General features: G+C 44.5%; 1 protein-coding gene across 1 annotated transcript in view; it reads left to right on the top strand.

The window, feature by feature from the left end:
• TDRD7 (tudor domain containing 7) overlaps positions 1-20,953 on the top strand; it is a 52,562-nt gene extending 31,609 nt beyond the window's left edge. The window contains exons 8-17 of the mRNA XM_054398265.1: positions 2,453-2,639; positions 5,737-5,848; positions 7,995-8,197; positions 8,335-8,469; positions 11,524-11,607; positions 11,745-11,879; positions 12,679-12,789; positions 17,174-17,664; positions 18,006-18,166; positions 20,580-20,953. Of these exons, the coding sequence (XP_054254240.1) occupies positions 2,453-2,639; positions 5,737-5,848; positions 7,995-8,197; positions 8,335-8,469; positions 11,524-11,607; positions 11,745-11,879; positions 12,679-12,789; positions 17,174-17,664; positions 18,006-18,166; positions 20,580-20,800 (1,840 nt within the window). The 3' untranslated portion in view covers positions 20,801-20,953. The remainder of the gene's footprint in view (positions 1-2,452; positions 2,640-5,736; positions 5,849-7,994; positions 8,198-8,334; positions 8,470-11,523; positions 11,608-11,744; positions 11,880-12,678; positions 12,790-17,173; positions 17,665-18,005; positions 18,167-20,579) is intronic.
• The last annotated feature ends 287 nt before the right edge of the window (positions 20,954-21,240 follow it).

Raw genomic sequence — 21,240 nt, 5'->3', positions numbered from 1 at the left:
CTTTCCTGTGAAACTTGATAGATCTCTATGATGGTAGATCTGACAGTGCCTCAGAATAAGTTTCTCTAGCCAGGTCTCTCTCCCTAGAGTGAAAATACACTTTAAATACCCTAAACCTGCCAGATAGGCTTTGTAAAGCATCCCAGAAACATATCCAAATACTTGTGATTTCTCAGGCAACACTGATTTTGATTCCATCCATGTTACTGACTTACTTTGAAAGTGAAACTGGAAAAAAAAAAAACAACAAAATAAATAAATAAATTTTTAAAAAAAAACAAACCTTCTTCTGTGCATAAATGGAAATTTTCTGGAACTTTTTCTGTGCTGAGGTGATCAGTTGTCTGAGAATCAAGCAGATTTGACTGGGCTTTTGAAAGCTATTTAAAATAGCTCTACTATAACACATAGTAGTGTTCCATGCTAAGTGCTGCTTGCCTTCCTAAATGACTTTCTACTAACAAGGTCGACTTGATTGTGTTCACATTACACTGCAGTTACCACTTTTGAGGGCAGATGAGCTTCCTTCCCTCCTACAGCAACCTGCTAATGCTGGTTGGTTTGGTTGCTGATCAGTGTTTAGAGCACAAGGAAGAAGTGGGTTGTATCTTTTAAGTTCCCTTCCAACCTTAGCCATTCTATGAATCTTACACCTATGTCATTGTGGTGTTCCAGAAAATACCATGATAAGCTTTCTGTGCTTCACTGTTGAGATAAATTGCACAAATCTTAGTTTGGCTGGTTCTTTTTTTTTTTTTTTCTTTAACTAAAAACCCCAAACACTTTTTTTTTTTAAGGAGGATATATCATTTTGAAAATTGCTTCAAATCAAAGCTAATGTTAAAGTTTTAGACATCGCTTCAAATGAACAACTAAGCCACTGTGTGGTCATAAACTATATTGATTGACCTGGGGTTTTTCACCACTAGTTTCTGCAGTTTCAGCTTTCATTAGATAGTTTCAATCATTCTCAGAGGTACTGATTAGGACTGAAATAAGTCTATGTGCAGGTTACTTACAGATCTTTCACTGTCAAAACAAATATCCCCTTCCTCTTTGGTGGTCAGCAGTATTCAACACAGTGGCCTTAAAGCTGAAATTTTCTCTCTAGCAATGTATTAGAATGCTCAGTCTTGAACTTTATGTGTTTGTTGCTTTCACAGTCCAGCAGCAATCCTTGACATGTGAATTGGTTCCAGCTGATAAGTGAAAAATGGTGCTGAAAGCACACTTGCAGTCTTGGGCCACCTGCATATAGAGATTAGTCTCACACACCTTTTTTGGGGTTGTTTTTTCCATGATTCATTGCCAAAGAATCTGAAAAATTGTTTTTCAGTTGTCTTTGAGTAGCCAAAAACATTTCTTCATTAGGATTCTCACCTGTTGCTAGAAAAGAGTGAGTGAGGCAGGAAATTCTGGTTCTTCTACATTCTGTTAAGGTACTGTTGAGTATCTTTATGAAACAAATGCTAAGAAATAAACTTTAAAGTGGCACATATGTGACTGTCACCCCTGTTCCTTGTCCATTATCAAGCAGATGGGTGCTTACAATGAAACAAAAGGGCTGTCATTCTGAAAAGCAATAGCAGTTAGGTGCTGAAGGTTAGGAAAAGGAGGGTTCCCTGGAGTGTGATCTGGTTTAACCCTATCTGTGTAACAAAATTAGCATAATATATGATAGTGCAGTAACCCCAGGCATATGGCAGGCCTCCAGAATAAACCTGGATTTTTTATGGGATGATAATCCAAATTGTGTGATCAAAATGAGCAGTACTGAGCAAAATTTAAATAGAAGTTACTAATAAGTATTTGGGAATAAGTTTTCCTTTTATCTGCTCAAATCTGACTTGTTTCTGCAGCACTCAGGACTTCCCATTTGGAGTTTTCAGTTGTATTAAAGAAGATCTGTGCCACACCAGCTGCTTCCATATGAACCATTAGGTCAGCAGCCTAATACCAGAGTTGTTCTGAAGGCTGAGCATAAACAGCACATGGTTTGACAGCTGATTTGAGAAGCTGTTGTAAACACCTTCTTTTAATCAGCCTTACTGAAAACCTGATTAAGATGGTATTTTGTTAATGACTGAGTAACTTCAGAGGTGATCTATTTATTACTTCTTTCTTACTTGGTCCCAGAGAGTACTCTGCTCATGTGGTCAAGTTGCTTTACATGCCTGTAGTAACCAAGAGCTCTTACTAAAAATCTAGTTGAGCATGTTAGATTCTGCACTGCTGGAGCACATTTAGCTGTCAATAGAAATACCAAATTTCATGTCAGTTGCTTTTCTATATCCCTGCTGATGGAAACAGGGTTTGGATACCAATGTGCTTAGAAAATATTTGTTCGTATGTGCACTTAAATGTTCTCAGGTTTTTATTCAGCTTTTTCGAAGCTGCATCCTAACTCTTGTGGTCGGTTGGTTTGTTTGTTTGTTTTGTAAAATCCTTTTAGGTATGTGGGCAAAGATTATTCTTCAGCCCAGGAACAAATGGAAGATGACATGAAAGCTTACTATAGTCAGAATAGCACAGTGTCAGTAGCTCATTCCCTGAGTGTTGGGCAACTGGTTGCAGTACACGCTGAAGAAGACGCTTGGTTGCGTGCTCGGATAATATCTCTAGAAGACAACAAAATAAAGGCAAGCAATTATTTTTGGGGGGCACTTTCTCTCCAGATGCACAGTCTTGAGTACACTACACTAGCATTCTCTCCTTTCCTGCTCTGAAGTACTTCTGTTTTCACTTTTATCAAAAGTTAAGGCTTTGTGGAAGTTAGGCAGCTGACGAAATTAAATGGTCTTTCAATTTTCTCTCCATAAATAGTTTTGGGGTTTATGTGAGGCTGGGCCCTATGGCAATTTAATACTGAAAATGGACCTTTCCTAGTGATAGGAAGTGACTTTTTACAAGGGCTTGTAGTGATAGGATGAAAAGGAATGGCTTTAAGCTTGAGGAGGGCAGATTTGGACTAGATATTAGAAAGAAATTCTTTACAGTGAGGGTGGTGAGACTCTGGAGCAGGCTGCCCAGAGAGTTTGTGGGTGTTCCTCTGTGGAGGTGTTCAAGACCAGGTTGGATGAGGCCTTGAGCAACCTGGTCTAGTGAAAGGTATCCCTGCCCATGGTAGGGAGTTGGAACTAGATGCTGTTCAAAGTCCCTTCTGACCTAAACCATTCTATGAATCTGTGATTGGTGCTGTCACACTCACTAAGGCTATTTGGAGCGGAACAAAGAAAGAACAAAATTCACTTGCTGATAGACCTTGTTTAAGTCCTGTACTGAAGTATCTCTTACATGCACTAAATAGCAAGACAATGAGAGTGTAATTGTGTTCCCTTCCAAGTAGATCTGGTGTCCTGGAAGTTATAGGCAGCATTTTAGTTAAACCCTTTTGAGATGATTTAACTCCCCTGTTAAATGTTTGCCATGCCAGATGGCTCTTCTTGTCATCTGTGACGAGCCTGTTAACATCTGCAATACTGTGTCTAGTTCTGAGCTTCCCAGTTCAAGAAGGACATGGACTTGTTGGAGAGGGTACAGCAAAGGTCTACAAAGATGATTAAGGAGCTAAAACATCTCTTATGACTGGGTCATTTTAGTCTGGAAAAGAGAAGACTGAGGGGGGGAATATCACCAATAAATACTTACAGGGTGGGTGTCAGGAGGATGGGACCAGTGTTCATACAGTGGTGCCCAGGGGTAGTGGGCACAAACCTGAACATAAGAAGTTGCATCTAAACATGAGGAACTTCTTTAATTTAGAGGTGCTGGAGCACTGCAACTGGCTGCCCAGATTGGTGGTGGAGTCTCCATCTCTGGAGATACTCAAAACTCACCTGCATATGTTCCTGTGTGACAGGTGAAGCTGCCTTGGCAGCAGTTGGGCTAGATATTGTAACCCCTACCATTCTGTGAGTCTGTGATATGGCAGAACTTAAAAAAGTTTTTCAATTATTTCTTGTCTAATGTCAAACATTAATAATAACTTTTTGTTTGTTTGTTTGTTTTCCTCAGTTGGGTAGCATTTTAGCCAGATCTGCTTAACATAGTTCTAAAGTTGATAATTTCACAAATACTTAAATAGAATATGTATTAGAATTGTTTGTTTTTTTCTGAAAGTTAGTGCTACTCTTTCCAGCTGGAACTTGGAGGGGTGTGTCAGAACTTGGTTTTTTGAGAGATTGTTTGGTTTAGAGAAGTGGGAAGAACACTGGTAGCAACCTCACCTCTAACTTCTCTATAGCTAGAGCTATCAGCCAAAAGAAGGGTACTGCTTTACTGCAGCATTTGCTGTTTATCCTCTGAAACAGTGCTCAGATTCTCTTTTCAGTGTTTGGTATGCAGACATTTTGCATGAAAGAGTTTAGAGGAAAAGTTGTCAAATCCCTGTCAAAGCCTTCTTTATCTCACTTTAGCTCCACTTATTTGCTGCAAGTCAGCAGTTTCCTTACTGGTATCCCACATAGATTGTGGTATTTGTCTCAAAGTTACTGTAAGCATAAATCCAAATCATTCTCTTAATGCTATTAAAACAAAAGGCAAAACATACAATGGCACCTCAGTGGTGTTTGACTTTTCAGCACTTTCAAAACCTTTCTTACATGGTTTGAGGTAATATGTGCTGAGTCCTTCCAAGCACTGCTTCCATTAAGAGTCTGTGGAACACTTGCAGAGGATCACAGAATTGCAGCATGTTAGGGGTTGAAAGGGCCCTCCAGAGATCATAGAGTCCAGTCCCCCTGCCAAAGAAGGATCACAGTTCACAGGATGTTGGGGGTTGGAAGGGGTCGCTGGAGATCAAGTCCAACCCCCCTGCCAGAGCAGGACCATAGAATGCAGCACAGGTCACAGAGGAACACATCCAGGTGGGTCTTGAAAGTCTCCAGAGAAGAAAACTCCACAACCCCAGTCCAGTGCTCTGTGACCCTCACAGTGAAAAAGTCTCCTCACGTTGTGGTGGAACCTCCTGTGCTGGAGTTTATATCCATTGCCCCTTGTCCTATCACAGGGTGCAACTGAGCAGAGCCTGTCCCCTCCCTCTTGACCCCCAGCCCTCAGATGTTTATAAACATTTGTTAAATCCCCTCTCAGGATCACCTAGGGCAGGCCAAACAACTATGCATGCAGGGGGGTTTTGAAAGTCTCCAGAGAAAGACACTCCACAACCTCTCTGGGCAGACTGTTCCAGTGCTGTCACCCTTACCATAAAGAAGTCTCTTTTCATGTTGAGGTAGAGCCTCCTGTGTCCATGTTGTACCTGTTGTTCCTTGTCCTTGGCACCACCAAAAAGAGCCTGGCACCTTCATCCTAACACCTACCCCTCAGATGTTTATAGACGCTGATCAGATCCCCTCTCAGCCTTCTCGTCTCCAGACTAAGGAGCCCCACGTCTCTCAGTCTTTCTTCACAGGAGAGATAAGTTTAAGTCCCCCCAATCATCTTTGTAGCTCTCTGTTTGACTCTCTCCAGCAGATCCTTGTCTGTTTTGAGTTGGGGGAGCCCAAAACTGGACACAGTATGGTTTTTCCAGAGGTCTTGAGAAGGAGGCTTTCCCTGAAAACTCTGAAGCAGTGAAACAAAGATGAGATTAATGACATCGTACTAAATCAGTGAAAAGTGACATTTCTGTGGCTGCAAAGAGAATGTGGCAACTCAGTACATTTTTCCCTGACTCAAGAAAACACATTTACAATTACAATTACGACCTGCCACTTTTATTCCCTTTCCCATTACCAGGTGTGCTATGTTGATCATGGCTTCAGTGAGCTTGTTGAAAGCAACAGTGTGTACAAACTACAGAAACAGTTCACTACTCTTCCATTTCAAGCTGCAAAATGTAAACTGGCAGGTAAGAGAAAACCAGATGTTAGTTTCTGTCCAAGACAACTAGTCTCAGCAGACACAGGTCTTCATGGAAAGAAGGAAGAGGAATAAAGGAAGGATGTGTAGGAGAGTTCTGTAAAGAAACTTTGATATTAGAGGACCTTGCTGTCTGTGTCTGTAATGGAGCTTAGCTGTTTCTGTACTTAGCTGGGATGCCTTTGTCCCTTTGATTTATGCAAGCTTTAAGAACTCAAAGGAAACCTTTGCTGATGTGTGAAGCTATGTACAGGCACAGCTGCTTGTACCAGAAAAGAGATACACCTGTTGTGGCCAGGGCAGGCAATAGCTCTAAACAGGATCCTATTTAGTTATTTCAAAGTGACTCTTCCCCTTTCAGTAATACAGAATTCCTTGACTCTGCTAGAAAGTATTTACTTTCCTAAATCTAACAGGCATTTATAACATTTAAAAGTTAGTTACATTTTAAGGATGTAAAATTTCCATGGATGAGCTTTTGTTTGGTTGGGTTTTTTTTAATGTTCCCTTTTTTCTCTATACATTTTCTTGGACTCTTTCTGAAGAGGATCTTTCTGCTGTTTGTTTAAGGGGGTCTGTTTTTTTTCTTTTTTTTGCCTCCCTTGCCTCCCTTGCCTCCCTTGCCTCCCTTGCCTCCCTTGCCTCCCTTGCCTCCCTTGCCTCCCTTGCCTCCCTTGCCTCCCTTGCCTCCCTTGCCTCCCTTGCCTCCCTTGCCTCCCTTGCCTCCCTTGCCTCCCTTGCCTCCCTTGCCTCCCTTGCCTCCCTTGCCTCCCTTGCCTCCCTTGCCTCCCTTGCCTCCCTTGCCTCCCTTGCCTCCCTTGCCTCCCTTGCCTCCCTTGCCTGGCTTTTTCCTCCCTTGCCTGGCTTTTTCCTCCCTTGCCTGGCTTTTTCCTCCCTTGCCTGGCTTTTTCCTCCCTTGCCTGGCTTTTTCCTCCCTTGCCTGGCTTTTTCCTCCCTTGCCTGGCTTTTTCCTCCCTTGCCTGGCTTTTTCCTCCCTTGCCTGGCTTTTTCCTCCCTTGCCTGGCTTTTTCCTCCCTTGCCTGGCTTTTTCCTCCCTTGCCTGGCTTTTTCCTCCCTTGCCTGGCTTTTTCCTCCCTTGCCTGGCTTTTTCCTCCCTTGCCTGGCTTTTTCCTCCCTTGCCTGGCTTTTTCCTCCCTTGCCTGGCTTTTTCCTCCCTTGCCTGGCTTTTTCCTCCCTTGCCTGGCTTTTTCCTCCCTTGCCTGGCTTTTTCCTCCCTTGCCTGGCTTTTTCCTCCCTTGCCTGGCTTTTTCCTCCCTTGCCTGGCTTTTTCCTCCCTTGCCTGGCTTTTTCCTCCCTTGCCTGGCTTTTTCCTCCCTTGCCTGGCTTTTTCCTCCCTTGCCTGGCTTTTTCCTCCCTTGCCTGGCTTTTTCCTCCCTTGCCTGGCTTTTTCCTCCCTTGCCTGGCTTTTTCCTCCCTTGCCTGGCTTTTTCCTCCCTTGCCTGGCTTTTTCCTCCCTTGCCTGGCTTTTTCCTCCCTTGCCTGGCTTTTTCCTCCCTTGCCTGGCTTTTTCCTCCCTTGCCTGGCTTTTTCCTCCCTTGCCTGGCTTTTTCCTCCCTTGCCTGGCTTTTTCCTCCCTTGCCTGGCTTTTTCCTCCCTTGCCTGGCTTTTTCCTCCCTTGCCTGGCTTTTTCCTCCCTTGCCTGGCTTTTTCCTCCCTTGCCTGGCTTTTTCCTCCCTTGCCTGGCTTTTTCCTCCCTTGCCTGGCTTTTTCCTCCCTTGCCTGGCTTTTTCCTCCCTTGCCTGGCTTTTTCCTCCCTTGCCTGGCTTTTTCCTCCCTTGCCTGGCTTTTTCCTCCCTTGCCTGGCTTTTTCCTCCCTTGCCTGGCTTTTTCCTCCCTTGCCTGGCTTTTTCCTCCCTTGCCTGGCTTTTTCCTCCCTTGCCTGGCTTTTTCCTCCCTTGCCTGGCTTTTTCCTCCCGGTTGTTTTTCTTGACAACTTTCTCTGTTAAAAAGGAACAAGTCTATCAGTGCAAGAAAGGTTGTAGTACAACAAGGTTGCAGTACAGCCTTCCTGCTACCTCCTGATTCTTGGGAAGGTTCCCATTAGGACACAGACTTGGTTGTTACTTTTTTGTTTCGAATACAGTGACACATAAAAAGTATGACTTGTCTTACAGGACTGGAAGTTTTCTGTGATGATCCTGTCCTGGTAAAGGCTGTGGAATCACAGACATGCTCCAATATATTTGCTGTGGAAATACTGGAGAGGGGTGATATTCCTCTTCTTGTGCTCTATGACACGTCAGGAGAAGATGATATCAACATCAACGCTACTTGTCTGAAGGCATTGTATGACAAGTCCCTTGAACTGCACTTAAAGGTACCATTTCCCTGTTTGCTTCTTAGTTAAAATCACTGACTGCTAAGGTCTTAGGCTGACAAACCCCAGTACTCTGCAGTGTGCTAAGTTTGTGTGTGTGGTTCACTTCCCCCTTGACAAAATCTTAACCATTGCAGGTAGACACACTCTACACAAACGTCAGAGTCACCAGTGTTTTCTCTGATGGAAGCCTGTATTGCCAAGTTCCCTCTAAAGGCTTGTCCAGACTCTCTGAAGTCTTGCAGAAACTAGAAGACTTCTTCCATTACAAGGTAGGTTCTGTGATGAGAGAAGAGGTAAAGTCATTTAGCTTTCTTCAGAGCATACCAGTCACGTACAGTGAGTTCTCTACGGGACAACAATGTTCCCTTGTGGCCAAGAGAGCCAATGGGATCCTGGGGTGCATCAAGAAAAGTGTGTCCAGCAGGGCTAGGGAGGTTCCTCTCCCTCACTACTCTGCCCTGCTGAGACCACACCTGCAATACTGTGTCCAGTTTTGGGGTCCCCAGTTCAAGAGAGACAGAGACCTGCTGGAGAGAATCCAACAGAGAGCCAGGAGGATGCTTAGGGGACTTGAGCATCTCCCCTATGAAGAGAGACTGAGAGCCCTGGGGCTGTTTAGTCTGGAGAAGAGAAGGCTGAGAGGGGATCCGATCAATGTCTATCAATATCTGAGGGGTGGGTGTTAAGGGGAGGGGGCCAGGCTCTTTTTGGTGGTGTGCACTAATAAGACAAGAAATAACAGGTACAAGATTGAACATAGAAGATTGCACCTCAACATGAGGAGAAACTTCTTTACAGTGAGGGTGACGGAGCACTGGAGCAGGCTGCCCAGAGAGGTTGTGGAGTCTCCTTGTGTGGAGACTTTCCAGACCCACCTGGATGCATTCCTGTGTGTACTACCCTGGGTGATCCTGCTTTTGGCAGGGGGTTGGACTGGATGATCTCTGGAGGTCCCTTCCAACCTCTAATGTACTGTGACACTGTGAAAATCTCAAGTATGAGGCAGCCATAAACTATTCAAAACAGGTTATAATTTCTCTTCCCAGATTTATGGAGGGCATCCTTCAACATGAAAATGTCTTTGGTTCCTTCTTGCTTACAAACTGTCTCTAAGGCTTCTGTAATTGCTTACAGCTTTCCTTCAATAGTTAGAATTGTAAGTGTGGCTTGTAATGGGAAGCTTCCAGAGCAAACTGCATCAGATGGATTTAAAGCCTGGTTTGTCTTTGTTGTTTTTTTTTTTTTTTAATGGAAGTTTTACTTGCATGATGGAGTTGAGGTATGAAAACAGCCTGGCTCATAGCACACTGTGCAAGTTGACAATGAAACACTGTAAGCAAATTCTGCTCTTTTCAGCCTATCCTCCTTGGAGATTTGGTGGCTTTGATCTGATCTGCAGCATAGATTGTCCTTGTACCCTTAGAATTGGAGAATCACAGAGTGGTAGAGCTTGGAAGGGACCTCTGGAGATCATCCACTCCAACCCCCCTGCTAAAGCAGGGTCTCCCAGAGCAGCTGGCCCAGGATCACAGAGTTCAGGTGTGTTTGGAATCTCACCAGAGAAGGAGATTTCACAACCTCTCTTGGCAGCCTGCTCCAGGTTTCCATCACTCTCACAGCAAAGAAGTTTTTCCGTGTGTTTAGCTAGAAAAGCTTTTGAATGTCATGGCTCATTTCAACTTGAATTGATGCATAGGAGGTGTTTTCAGAAGTCCTAAGCTGCTTTAAAATAGTCATGTGGCAGAGAAGTCTGATATTCCACCAGCCAAGTGCAAACAGTGCAGCAACCTTGCTAGACTCAAGTTATACAAAAGAGAAGAATTCTTAAGAGAATCTAATTTGTTCAACATTCAGCTGAGCCTTAGAGAACCAAACCATGAAATGCAGGTTCTTGGAGGTCCTGTTAGAGTGCTGCTTGTGCAACTACTCTGTCAGAATGTTTTTAGGTGTGGAAGTTAAGCTTTACACTGGTTGTAGAACACAGACCATCTGCAAATACTTCATATTGAACATGTCTGAGTTACTAAGATTCAGTTTCAAGGGAGTCAAATACTGAAGGAAAGTATATAGAACCCTGAAATATTTGGCAATACAGAGCAGGCAGCTCTGTAGCAAGCAGCCAGACAGGTGTTTGAAAAATTCATATTTTCTGGACAGAGGTTTTGTTGTTATCAAAGAATCTTTAATATCTTGTCTTTGCAGCTTGAGGCTGTTTTGTTTTCCTGAGGGTTTAAACAAACCAAGGTCTTGATGGGTCTTGAAATGGAGTTTCTTCATGCTTTTTATAGTGCAACCATTGTCTTCTCTTGTTATTTAGGATCATTGTGGTGAATGTCACTCCCATGACACTGGCCAGTAGGTCAGGAGAGGTGATTCTTCCCCTTAACTCTGCTCTTGTGAGACCCCACCTTGAATATTGCCTCCAGGTCTGGTGTCCCCATCATAAGAAGGACACAGAGCTGTTGGAGTGAGTCCAGAGGAGGCCACAAAGATGATCCAGACTGGATGGCTGAAGCACCTCTGCTATGAGAATAGGCTGAGGAAGCTGGAGTTCTTCAGCCTAGAGAAGAGAAGACTCCAGGGAGACCTTAGAGCTGCTTTCTAATACCTGAAAAGATCCTACAGGAAGGCTGCAGAGGGACTTTGCTGAGGGTCTCTAGCAGTAGGACAAGGGGGAATGGTTTGAAGCTGAGAAAGAGTAGATTTAGACTGGATCTTAGGGAGAAGTTCTTCAGTGCAAGGGCAGTGAGACTCTGGAATGGGTTGCCCAGAGAGGTTGAGCCTCCTCCCTCGGGGTATTGAAGGCCAGACTGGATGAGGCCTTGAGCAGCTGAGTCTAGTTGAGAGGTGTCCCTGCCCATGGTGAACAGGTTGGGGTAGATGATCTCTGAGGTTCCTTCCAATCTAAGCCATTCTATGACACTTTCATTTGAGTCAGTAGTAAATTTGGGTTAAAATACCTCAACAAATTGTGTTCCAGTATATAAGGTAGGAGCTTGTTTGCTTGTAACAGCTCTAATCTGCTTTTGCTTTCCAGAACAGTGAAGTACATGGTCAGTGCTTTCAGATTCTGTGATGCCAAATGTGCCTTTTTCTTTTTTCTCTAGCATTTCATGTTCTTTGCTTCCCTGTAAGTTACACAGCTTGGAATAAAAGCTTTACCAGTTGGGAAAGCTTAAACCAGCATGGTAAGAAATGCTCCTGAGGCTAGAAAGAGATTTATTTATTTATTTTACCTCTCGTGTGTAGCTTTTGAAGTGAGTGAGTGTCAGATAGTAACAGCTCTATGCTTTTAACTTTTTTTTTCCTTTTTATATTTGCAGCAGACATCTGAATTTAATGTATCACTGCCTTTCTGTGGCAAAATCTGCTTGTTTTCTTCCAAAGGGAAGTTGGCACGTGTGGAGGTAAGAAGTGTGCAAAGAGCAGCCACAGTCATCTAAACCCAAACCCATAGTTTCTGTGGAACCTGTGATATAGTGTATTGCCTCATTGTTAGGTTTTTAACCTCAAAGTGGTACTCTTTCTTTCTTTGTTCTTTCAGATAAGAATAATACACACTAGACGAGCACTTGATGTGCAGTTCATGGATACTGGAACAGTTGCAACTGTAAAAGTGTCAGAACTTAGAGAAATCCCACCACAGTTCCTCAGAGAAGTAATTGCAATACCTCCTCAGGTATAAAGATTTGTTAAAGCTAATCTCTTCTAGCAAGGTCAGCTTTTAACCCATCAAGACACAGTTGAGTTGCTGGAGAGTGACCAGAGAAGGGCTGGTGAAGGGTCTGGAAGACAGGTAAAGAACAGCTGAGATAACTGGGATTGTTTAGTCTGGAGAAGAGGAAGCTGAGGGGAGACCTCATTGCTCTCTACAACTCCCTCAAAAGAGGTTGCAGTGAGGTGGGGGTTGGTCTTTTCTTCCAAGTAAGAGAATGAGAGGAAATACCCTCAAGTTGCACCAAGGGAGGTTTATGTTGGACATTAGGAAATATTTCTTTCCTGCAACAGGGATTGGAACAGGCTGCACAGGGAGGTGGTTTAGTCACCATCCCTGGAGATGTTCAAGAAACCTGTGATTGGTGGCACTTTGGGACATGGTTTAATGGCCGTGGTGGTGTTAGGTCAATGCTTGGACTCAGTGATCTTAGAGGTCTTTTCCAACCAAAACAGTTCTGTGATTCTGTGATCTCTTGGCAGTGTTTGTAGCGTTGCTGCTTGAAATTTTGTTCAATAGCATTCAGCATTGGAGTGTATTTAATTGTGGATCTTTGCCTGAAATAAATAATAATGTGGTCCTGTGTGTTGACATGATGCTACTGTTACTATGTGCAGCTGCTGGGTTTGCACATTTCTGTCTTTTTTATGTGTATCAGACATGACTGAATCTGTCAGCATGAATGGAGTTTGTGTGAGTAGGAGCTCGTGGACTGGTTTCCATATCACTAAGTTATACCTCATATATTTAATTCTGTTCTTAGGCTGTAAAATGCTGCCTAGCAGATTTACCACCTAACACTGGCATGTGGACTCCAGATGCTGTGCTGTGCCTGAGAGACACTGTAATGAATTGTCCTGAGTTTAGCATGAAGGTAAACAGTCAAAATGCAACTTGAAATCCAGAAGGGTGTGGGAAGAGCATTGAAAGAGTAACCCTAGAAATTTATCCATTCATCAGATTTGCACAAGAAGAATATTAGCTTGTTGGAGTAGTAGCCAGAGGAGGCTACAGCAGTGATATGAGGGCTGGGAGCCCTCTGCTGTGGGGCCAGGCTAAGAGAGTTGAAGTTGTTCAGCCTGGAGAAGAGAAGGCTCCAAGGAGACCTTCTGGTGGCCTTCTGTTTCTTCAAGGCAGCTGATAAGAAAGACTTGTCCTCAGAGCCTGTTGTGACAGGACAGGGAGTGACTGTTTTAAACTAAAAGAGGGAGATTCAGACTAGAGAGAAGGATGAAATGTTTGGCATTGAGGGTGGTGAAACACTGGTGCTAATTGCCCAGAGAGATGGAAGATGCCCCTTGGAAACATTCCAGGTTAGGTTGGATGGGTCTCTAAGCAACCTGATCAAGCAGATGTCCCTGCTCACTGTGAGGGGCTGTGAGACTTGGTGACTTTTAAGGGCTTCTTCCAACTTAAAGCATTCTATAATTCTGTGAAATCTATTTTTGTTACAGAACTTTAGAAGTTTGTAGCCGGCTCTCAGGCATAAATTCTACACAAAGTCCTTTCCTTAGGACACTTGGTATAAAACTTACTTGCTTAAGCCTGTTAAAAGCTTCTCTCTTCCCCTGAAGAATTCAGCAACGTTCACATTGGCCTCTCACATTGTGCTGTCCCAGTCCAGATGGTCAGAAATACAGCTGTTAATGATTCACCACAAAAAAAATGCAGCCACTGAGTTAAGATTAAGTTATTTTTATGCCTCTTGTTGCACATAGACTTTTCTTCTTTTCTTCTTGGGCAGCAGCTTTAATTTTTTGTTTGCCTTTTTATTTCTTTCTTCCCCTTCTAATCCAGAAATATTCTCTTGTGCTCTTAGAATTACTGTTACCTTTCAGATCAAATTATTCCTGTTTGAAATGCATCCAGTTTAATTAAACTGAAAACACCCCTCTAAATGAAACCTCTTACTAGCTACAGAGCTGAAAACACCCCTCTAAATGAAACGTCTGACTAGCTACAGAATAAAAGCTAATTTCTTCTTTAATATCTGATTCCAGATGCTGTCACAGCACTCTGAAGAAGTGTTGTGTAGCTTCCCTCTACCTTTTTATTTGCTTTATAACACTGGAGACAATGTAATTAAAAGCACAGCTCCTCTAGGCTGTGGCTTATGGCTGTTGCATTTAGCTTTTCTAAACATCCTCTTCCAGGATAGTCTGTTTAGTGCTGGTTTTTTAGCTTGACTAAATAATAGATAACAGATGTATACTTTATTCTGGTTCTCCTCCTCCTTTCATTCTGGTTCTCCTCCTCCTTTCATTCTGGTTCTCCTCCTCCTTTCATTCTGGTTCTCCTCCTCCTTTCATTCTGGTTCTCCTCCTCCTTTCATTCTGGTTCTCCTCCTCCTTTCATTCTGGTTCTCCTCCTCCTTTCATTCTGGTTCTCCTCCTCCTTTCATTCTGGTTCTCCTCCTCCTTTCATTCTGGGTTCTCCCCCCCCCTTTCATTCTGGTTCTCCTCCTCCTTTCATTCTGGTTCTCCTCCTCCTTTCATTCTGGTTCTCCTCCTCCTTTCATTCTGGTTCTCCTCCTCCTTTCATTCTGGTTCTCCTCCTCCTTTCATTCTGGTTCTCCTCCTCCTTTCATTCTGGTTCTCCTCCTCCTTTCATTCTGGTTCTCCTCCTCCTTTCATTCTGGTTCTCCTCCTCCTTTCATTCTGGTTCTCCTCCTCCTTTCATTCTGGTTCTCCTCCTCCTTTCATTCTGGGTTCTCCCCCCCCTTTCATTCTGGTTCTCCCCCCCCCCCTTTCATTCTGGTTCTCCTCCTCCTTTCATTCTGGGTTCTCCCCCCCCCTTTCATTCTGGTTCTCCCCCCCCCCCTTTCATTCTGGGTTCTCCCCCCCCCCTTTCATTCGGGTTCTCCCCCCCCCCTTTCATTCTGGTTCCTCCCCCCCCCCTTTCATTCTGGTTCCTTCCCCCCCCCTTTCATTCTGGTTCCTCCCCCCCCCCTTTCATTCTGGTTTCTCCCCCCCCCCTTTCATTCTGGTTTCTCCCCCCCCCCCTTTCATTCTGGTTTTCTCCCCCCCCCCCTTTCATTCTGGGTTTTCTCCCCCCCCCCCTTTCATTCTGGGTTTTCTCCCCCCCCCCCTTTCATTCTGGGTTTTCTCCCCCCCCCCCTTTCATTCTGGGTTTTCTCCCCCCCCCCCTTTCATTCTGGGTTCTCTCCCCCCCCCCCTTTCATTCTGGGTTCTCTCCCCCCCCCCCTTTCATTCTGGGTTCTCTCCCCCCCCCCCTTTCATTCTGGGTTCTCTCCCCCCCCCCCTTTCATTCTGGGTTCTCTCCCCCCCCCCCTTTCATTCTGGGTTCTCTCCCCCCCCCCCTTTCATTCTGGGTTCTCTCCCCCCCCCCCTTTCATTCTGGGTTCTCTCCCCCCCCCCCTTTCATTCTGGGTTCTCTCCCCCCCCCCCTTTCATTCTGGGTTCTCTCCCCCCCCCCCTTTCATTCTGGGTTCTCTCCCCCCCCCCCTTTCATTCTGGGTTCTCTCCCCCCCCCCCTTTCATTCTGGGTTCTCTCCCCCCCCCCCTTTCATTCTGGGTTCTCTCCCCCCCCCCCCTTTCATTCTGGGTTCTCTCCCCCCCCCCCTTTCATTCTGGGTTCTCTCCCCCCCCCCCTTTCATTCTGGGTTCTCTCCCCCCCCCCCTTTCATTCTGGGTTCTCTCCCCCCCCCCTTTCATTCTGGGTTCTCTCCCCCCCCCCCTTTCATTCTGGGTTCTCTCCCCCCCCCCCTTTCATTCTGGGTTCTCTCCCCCCCCCCCTTTCATTCTGGGTTCTCTCCCCCCCCCCCCTTTCATTCTGGGTTCTCTCCCCCCCCCCCTTTCATTCTGGGTTCTCTCCCCCCCCCCCTTTCATTCTGGGTTCTCTCCCCCCCCCCTTTCATTCTGGGTTCTCCCCCCCCCCCCTTTCATTCTGGGTTCTCCCCCCCCCCTACTTCATTCTGGGTTCTCCCCCCCCCCTACTTCATTCTGGCTCCCCCTCCCACTTTTCATTCTGGTGTGTGTGTGTGCCCCTGTTTTCATTCTGGTCCCCTCTCCCTCCTTTCATTATGGTTTCCCTGCCCCCCCTGCCTTTCATTCTGGTTCCCTCTGTCCCCCCATTTCATTCTGGTGTGCCCCCCCACCCCCATCTTTCATCCTGGTGTGTGTGTTCCCCTCCCTGTTTTCATTCTGGTCCCTCCTTCCTCCTTTCATTCTGGTTTTCCTGCCCCTCCCCCTTTCATTCTGGTTTCCCCTCTCCCCCCCTTTCATTCTGGTCTGTCCCCTTTTCATTCTGGTCTCTCCCCCCACTTTTCATTCTGGTCTCTCCCCCCACTTTTCATTCTGGTCTCTCCCCCCACTTTTCATTCTGGTCTCTCCCCCCACTTTTCATTCTGGTCTCTCCCCCCACTTTTCATTCTGGTCTCTCCCCCCACTTTTCATTCTGGTCTCTCCCCCCACTTTTCATTCTGGTCTCTCCCCCCACTTTTCATTCTGGTTTCTCCCCCCACTTTTCATTCTGGTTTCTCCCCCCACTTTTCATTCTGGTTCCCCCTGCCCCTTTCATTCTGCTTTTCCCCCACTTTTTCATTCTGCTTTTCCCCCACTTTTTCATTCTGGTTCCCCCTGCCCTTTCATTCTGCTTTTCCCCCACTTTTTCATTCTGGTTCCCCCTGCCCTTTCATTCTGCTTTTCCCCCACTTTTCATTCTGGTTCCCCCTGCCTTTTCATTCTGCTTTTCCCCCACTTTTCATTCTGGTTCCCCCTGCCCTTTTCATTCTGGTTCGCTCCTCCCCCCTTTCATTCTGGTTTTTCCCCTCCTGTATTCTGAGAGAGCTGAGATTGTTTAGCCTGAAGATGAGGAGGCTCAGGGGAGACCATATTGCTCTCTGTAACTACCTGAAAGGAGGTTGCAGCCAGGTGGGGGTTGGTCTGTCAGTGACAGAAGGACAAGACACAGTCTCAAGCTGCACCAGGGGAGGTCTAGGCTGCGTTCGTCTCTTCACAGAAAGAGAAATTTGCCATTGGAATGTGCTGCCCAGGGAGGTGGTGGGGTCACCATCCCTGGAAGTGTTTAAAATAAGCCTGGATGAGGCCCTTGGTGCCATGGTTTAGTTGATTAGGTGGATTTGGGTGATAGGTTGGACTTGACGATCTCGGAGGTTTTTTTCACCCTGGTTAATTCTGTGATTCTGTGAACTGTTAGAGGCTTTAGACTTGTGTGCAAAATCATCTGTGCCTTTCAGAGTGGTTAAGTGTGGGTCAGAGTGTGTTTTGTTCCCCCAGCTGGTCAAACAGGACGGGTCGAAGGGGATCGCTCACATCTACCTGTTCCCTCCGGGGAATTTCTCAGACGCGGATCACAGCATCAACCAACAGATCAAAAATGCAGACTTGTGGAAGCACCAGAAGGATGTTTTCTTGAGTGTTACCCCCAGTGGGACTAGCTCCACAAAAGTGACGAGTGACACTGTCTCAGCTCTGCAGTTTGCCAGTGGAAAATCAGAAAAGAGCCTCTCTGATTCAGTTAGAGAACCCAGCAGTGTGGCAGCTACCCTTGATATGCCTCCACCTCTGCCCTTGTCAAAGACTGGTGAGCTCATGGATGTCTATGTCTCAGTAGCCTGCCATCCAGGTCACTTCATTGTCCAGCCTTGGAAAGAGCTACATAATCTGGAAGCCCTAATGGAAGAAATGATCTTGTACTACAGCAGGGCAGAAGAGAAACCTGTGAACATTGAAAAAAACAAGCTGTACGCAGCTAAAATTGGAAGTCAGTAAGTAGATAAATTAAAAACAAAGTCTTTTGAAGGCAAGCTTAGCTCTGCTAAGCTAGGCAAGCCTTGCTCTGCTTCGTCTGCATTGTTAACAAGGTGGCAGATGTCCAGCAGCATCTGAGAGATTAAGGGAGTAAATGAGGTTGCAGTCTCTTTCATGTTTCAGGATTGTACTTGGAAGAGTTGACTTGTGTTCACACAATACCAGATCCTGGAAGCCTCTTGGTTAAGACCTTTCGTTTGCATATCACTTTTCTTGGGAGACAAGTGTGTGAATTCAAATTCACGTTGTTTATTTTTTTTTGTTTTGTTTTGTTTTTCCCTTTCCTCCCCCTTTCTAGGTGGTACAGGGTCATAATAAAAGGAATTCTTAGAAATGGGTTTTTGTCAGTGTATGAGGTGGACTATGGCAAACATGAGTTTATCAGCGTGGAGAAAGTCCAGCCACTTATGGACACATTCAGAAAACTTCCTTTCCAAGCTATAACAGCTCAGCTTGCAGGTAGGTAGTAAGCATTTAACTTTCTTTATTTTTTTTTTCTTTTTTTTTATTATTATTGTTACTGTTGGGTTTCTTTCTGTTGTTAAAGTCTTGTGTCAGCAGGGGTACCAAACATACAGAAAGTGGACAAAGCCAAAGGTTAGTGGTATCATCCTTTTCTGCTGAAGAAATCATGCACCTTCTTGCAAAAAACTGCTTCATTCATGCATGTTTATGTCACAGAATCATAAAATGGCTTAAATAGAGACCTCAGGCATCATCTACTCCAACCCCCCTACCATGGGCAGGGAGGTCATCAAAGCTCTGTTTTTTTTCTTGCCCTTCTTCATTTTCATTATTTATTCATTTTAATGCCACACTTTCAGTTGCCACCTGTAAAACTGAAGGTTGATTACATTTTCCCAGCACCTGCTTTGCACTGTCATTGATATTTATCACTTAAATGTGTTTCATGTTGAATATGCAAAGGACACAGTGAAATGAAATCTGAAGGAAATTTGGGGTCCTTAAATCTAACCCATTGCAAAGTTGTGAGAGTTTTGATGTGTCTGTTGATAAGAGCTTACCTCATCTGTTGATTGAGAACTTATGTTCTGATTATCCTAAGCTGCATAAAGTTAGGAACTAGATGGTGAGTTTCTGGAGAAGTTTTTCTTGCATTTCTTGCCTCTATTTATAATTTACTGTTTTTCAGTGTGTGTTTGGAACCCAAGGTTGCTTGAGATACACTGATGTTCTCAAGCAAAGTCTACAAGGGGGGTGGGAGCTTTCCACAGACTTCAGTGAAATTAATTTCTGTGTGCATATGTGGCATCTGATAGAATTAAACAAGAACTAAAAAAACCTTGATCTCTTCTTGCTGTCTTTTCTTTCCTTTCCCAAATGTTTCTTTTCATTTCTGCCTTGCTTTCAGACGTATGCATCTCATCCTGTTCAGTTGCTGCTTTCTGCCACTGTTTGGTCAGCACTAACCTAGTTACAGAATGTGCTTGTCTAAAGTTACAGGCCACAGAGTTGCTGCTCTGGTATCCCAGGTTGCACTCTGTGGATCTTCTGCTCCTCATAGCCTGAGTGTGACCTTAGGGGTTACTTAAACCAGTGATGATGGATGTGTTACCGACAGGCTTTGGGGTCCTAGAATGGCAGTGCTGAAATGAAGCTGATCCCTAGCTGTTTCTGTCTGCTGGAGTAGTACAGGATCCAACTGAGCAAGCCTACAAGTCATCCAATTTTCCTGCTTCACAGAAACCCAAGTAGATAGTTAAGCTGGCCTCTGAGCTGCTTCATATTGTCACAGCAGGCCAGCTGAGCCCAGAAGACTGGTAACTATTGTCTTGCTATTCTTCCACTGTTTTCTCTCGTTGTTTGCTGGGTTTTTTTCCATGCCTGCTGTCTCTCAGTCTCTGATCTATTTCCTTGTAAAATCCCATTTGCTTCCCTACCAGCCTTTCCTAGCATTAATTAACCTACCTTAACTGTTGATGAACTATTGACTTCTCATTCCTACTGTAACCTGCCAGGAGCTGTGTTCCTGTGTTGTCCTGTCCTGCCAACAGCAAGTTGCTGCTAATAGTAAAAGCAAAGTGCTGTCTCTTTGCTGCCTTGCTTCTTTTATCTATAAGTTGTTGTTTGGGTATTCATGCATGATGTTTGAGCTCTTTGTGTCTGGATGTAGTGGTCTGAGGAGACTGAATTCCAAGTCTGTAGGAGCCACTTCTCTCTTTGGTAGATCACAGGCACATTCAAAAATCTGTTTGGGTTCTAGCATTACATCCCCTGAGCATTACATCCCTTGAGCATACCCCTTGGCTTTGTGGGATGCTGCTCTCAAAAAAAAAAAAAAAAAAAAAAAACAGCAGCAGGTGTGAGGCATTTAAGTATTTCTTCTTGTTTCTGCTCCCTGCAGACCTAGTTTGGAATTTGGAGGTTTGGCAGACGTTTTAGTAGCGGATGCTGCTTTGAGATAAAGAAAATTTTACCTAAAGCAAGGCCAAGAGGAAAAATCATTCTAGCACCCTCAGGCAGAAACCAAAGAAATAGCTTGTTTTGAAAGGATCTTCAGTTTCCTTTTTGTTGTGTTTCCTAATATGCTTTTATCATGCATGGCAGCTGATACACTTTGAATTGCTCAGTGAGTCAATGCATTTGCCTTTCACTTCTGCAAACTTGTCCATATCTTTAGATAAGAAAAAGCAAATATCCTAGTGTCTGTAATAATTAGGCTTGTTTGTGTCGGAGATGAGTGAGTTTGTGTTTCACTTCTAGAGTTAAGCTGCATTCAGTAGCACTGGAACATCTATTTTCTCAACTGTTTCCCACCCACCCACCCTTTTCCCTGCTTCTACAAAAGTTCATCATTCAGGTTGGTGTAGTCTATAAATGACTCTCTGTTTTGCTTTGCATTTTGTCCTAGGAGTGAAAAGCCAGCAGTGGTCAGAAGAGGCATCCATAGTGTTTCGGAATCTTGTAGAGAAGAAGCCCTTGGTGGCACAGATAGAGGCAGTTAATGAGAGCACTAACTCCTGGGATCGAAAAATAGTCACTTTCCTTGTGGACACCTCTCTGCCAGAAACAGATATCTGGATTCATGATTTTGTGTCTCAGAGTCTGGTGGAGTTTTCAAAGGATGATTAATCTCCCGCTTCTGAAACGTAGCAGCTCAGATCCCTTAGCAATATAAAACGAGTCACGAGCTTTGGAGATAAATATAACCACTACTACATGGCCTTGGAGACAAATGGTGATATTATATAGAGGAGAAAAAAAATCCTCTATTCTGTGAAAAAGAGTTTGTTTAACAAGTTTTGAGTTCTGTTGACTTTCTAAGATTTGCACTTTGTTCAACTATTGTGTTGCTAGAATGTTTGGTTGGGAAAATTAAAACCAACAGACGACAAAAAGAAAGTTATTTATCAGTAAAAGAGTGTTGGGTTTTGCTCCTGTGATCTTTCCCTCCTTTTTGGTGGTGGTTGGTGGGATTTTTGTCTCATAGCTATCACTCATAGCTCTTACTGGGTACTCTTCCCTTTTTTCCTTATCTTTTTGGGAAACATGGAAGCAGCCCTCAATATTCC

Source organism: Indicator indicator, chromosome Z, assembly GCF_027791375.1.
Source record: "Indicator indicator isolate 239-I01 chromosome Z, UM_Iind_1.1, whole genome shotgun sequence".
Lineage (NCBI taxonomy): Eukaryota > Metazoa > Chordata > Aves > Piciformes > Indicatoridae > Indicator > Indicator indicator.
This window is presented reverse-complemented; position numbering and strand designations above follow the sequence as displayed.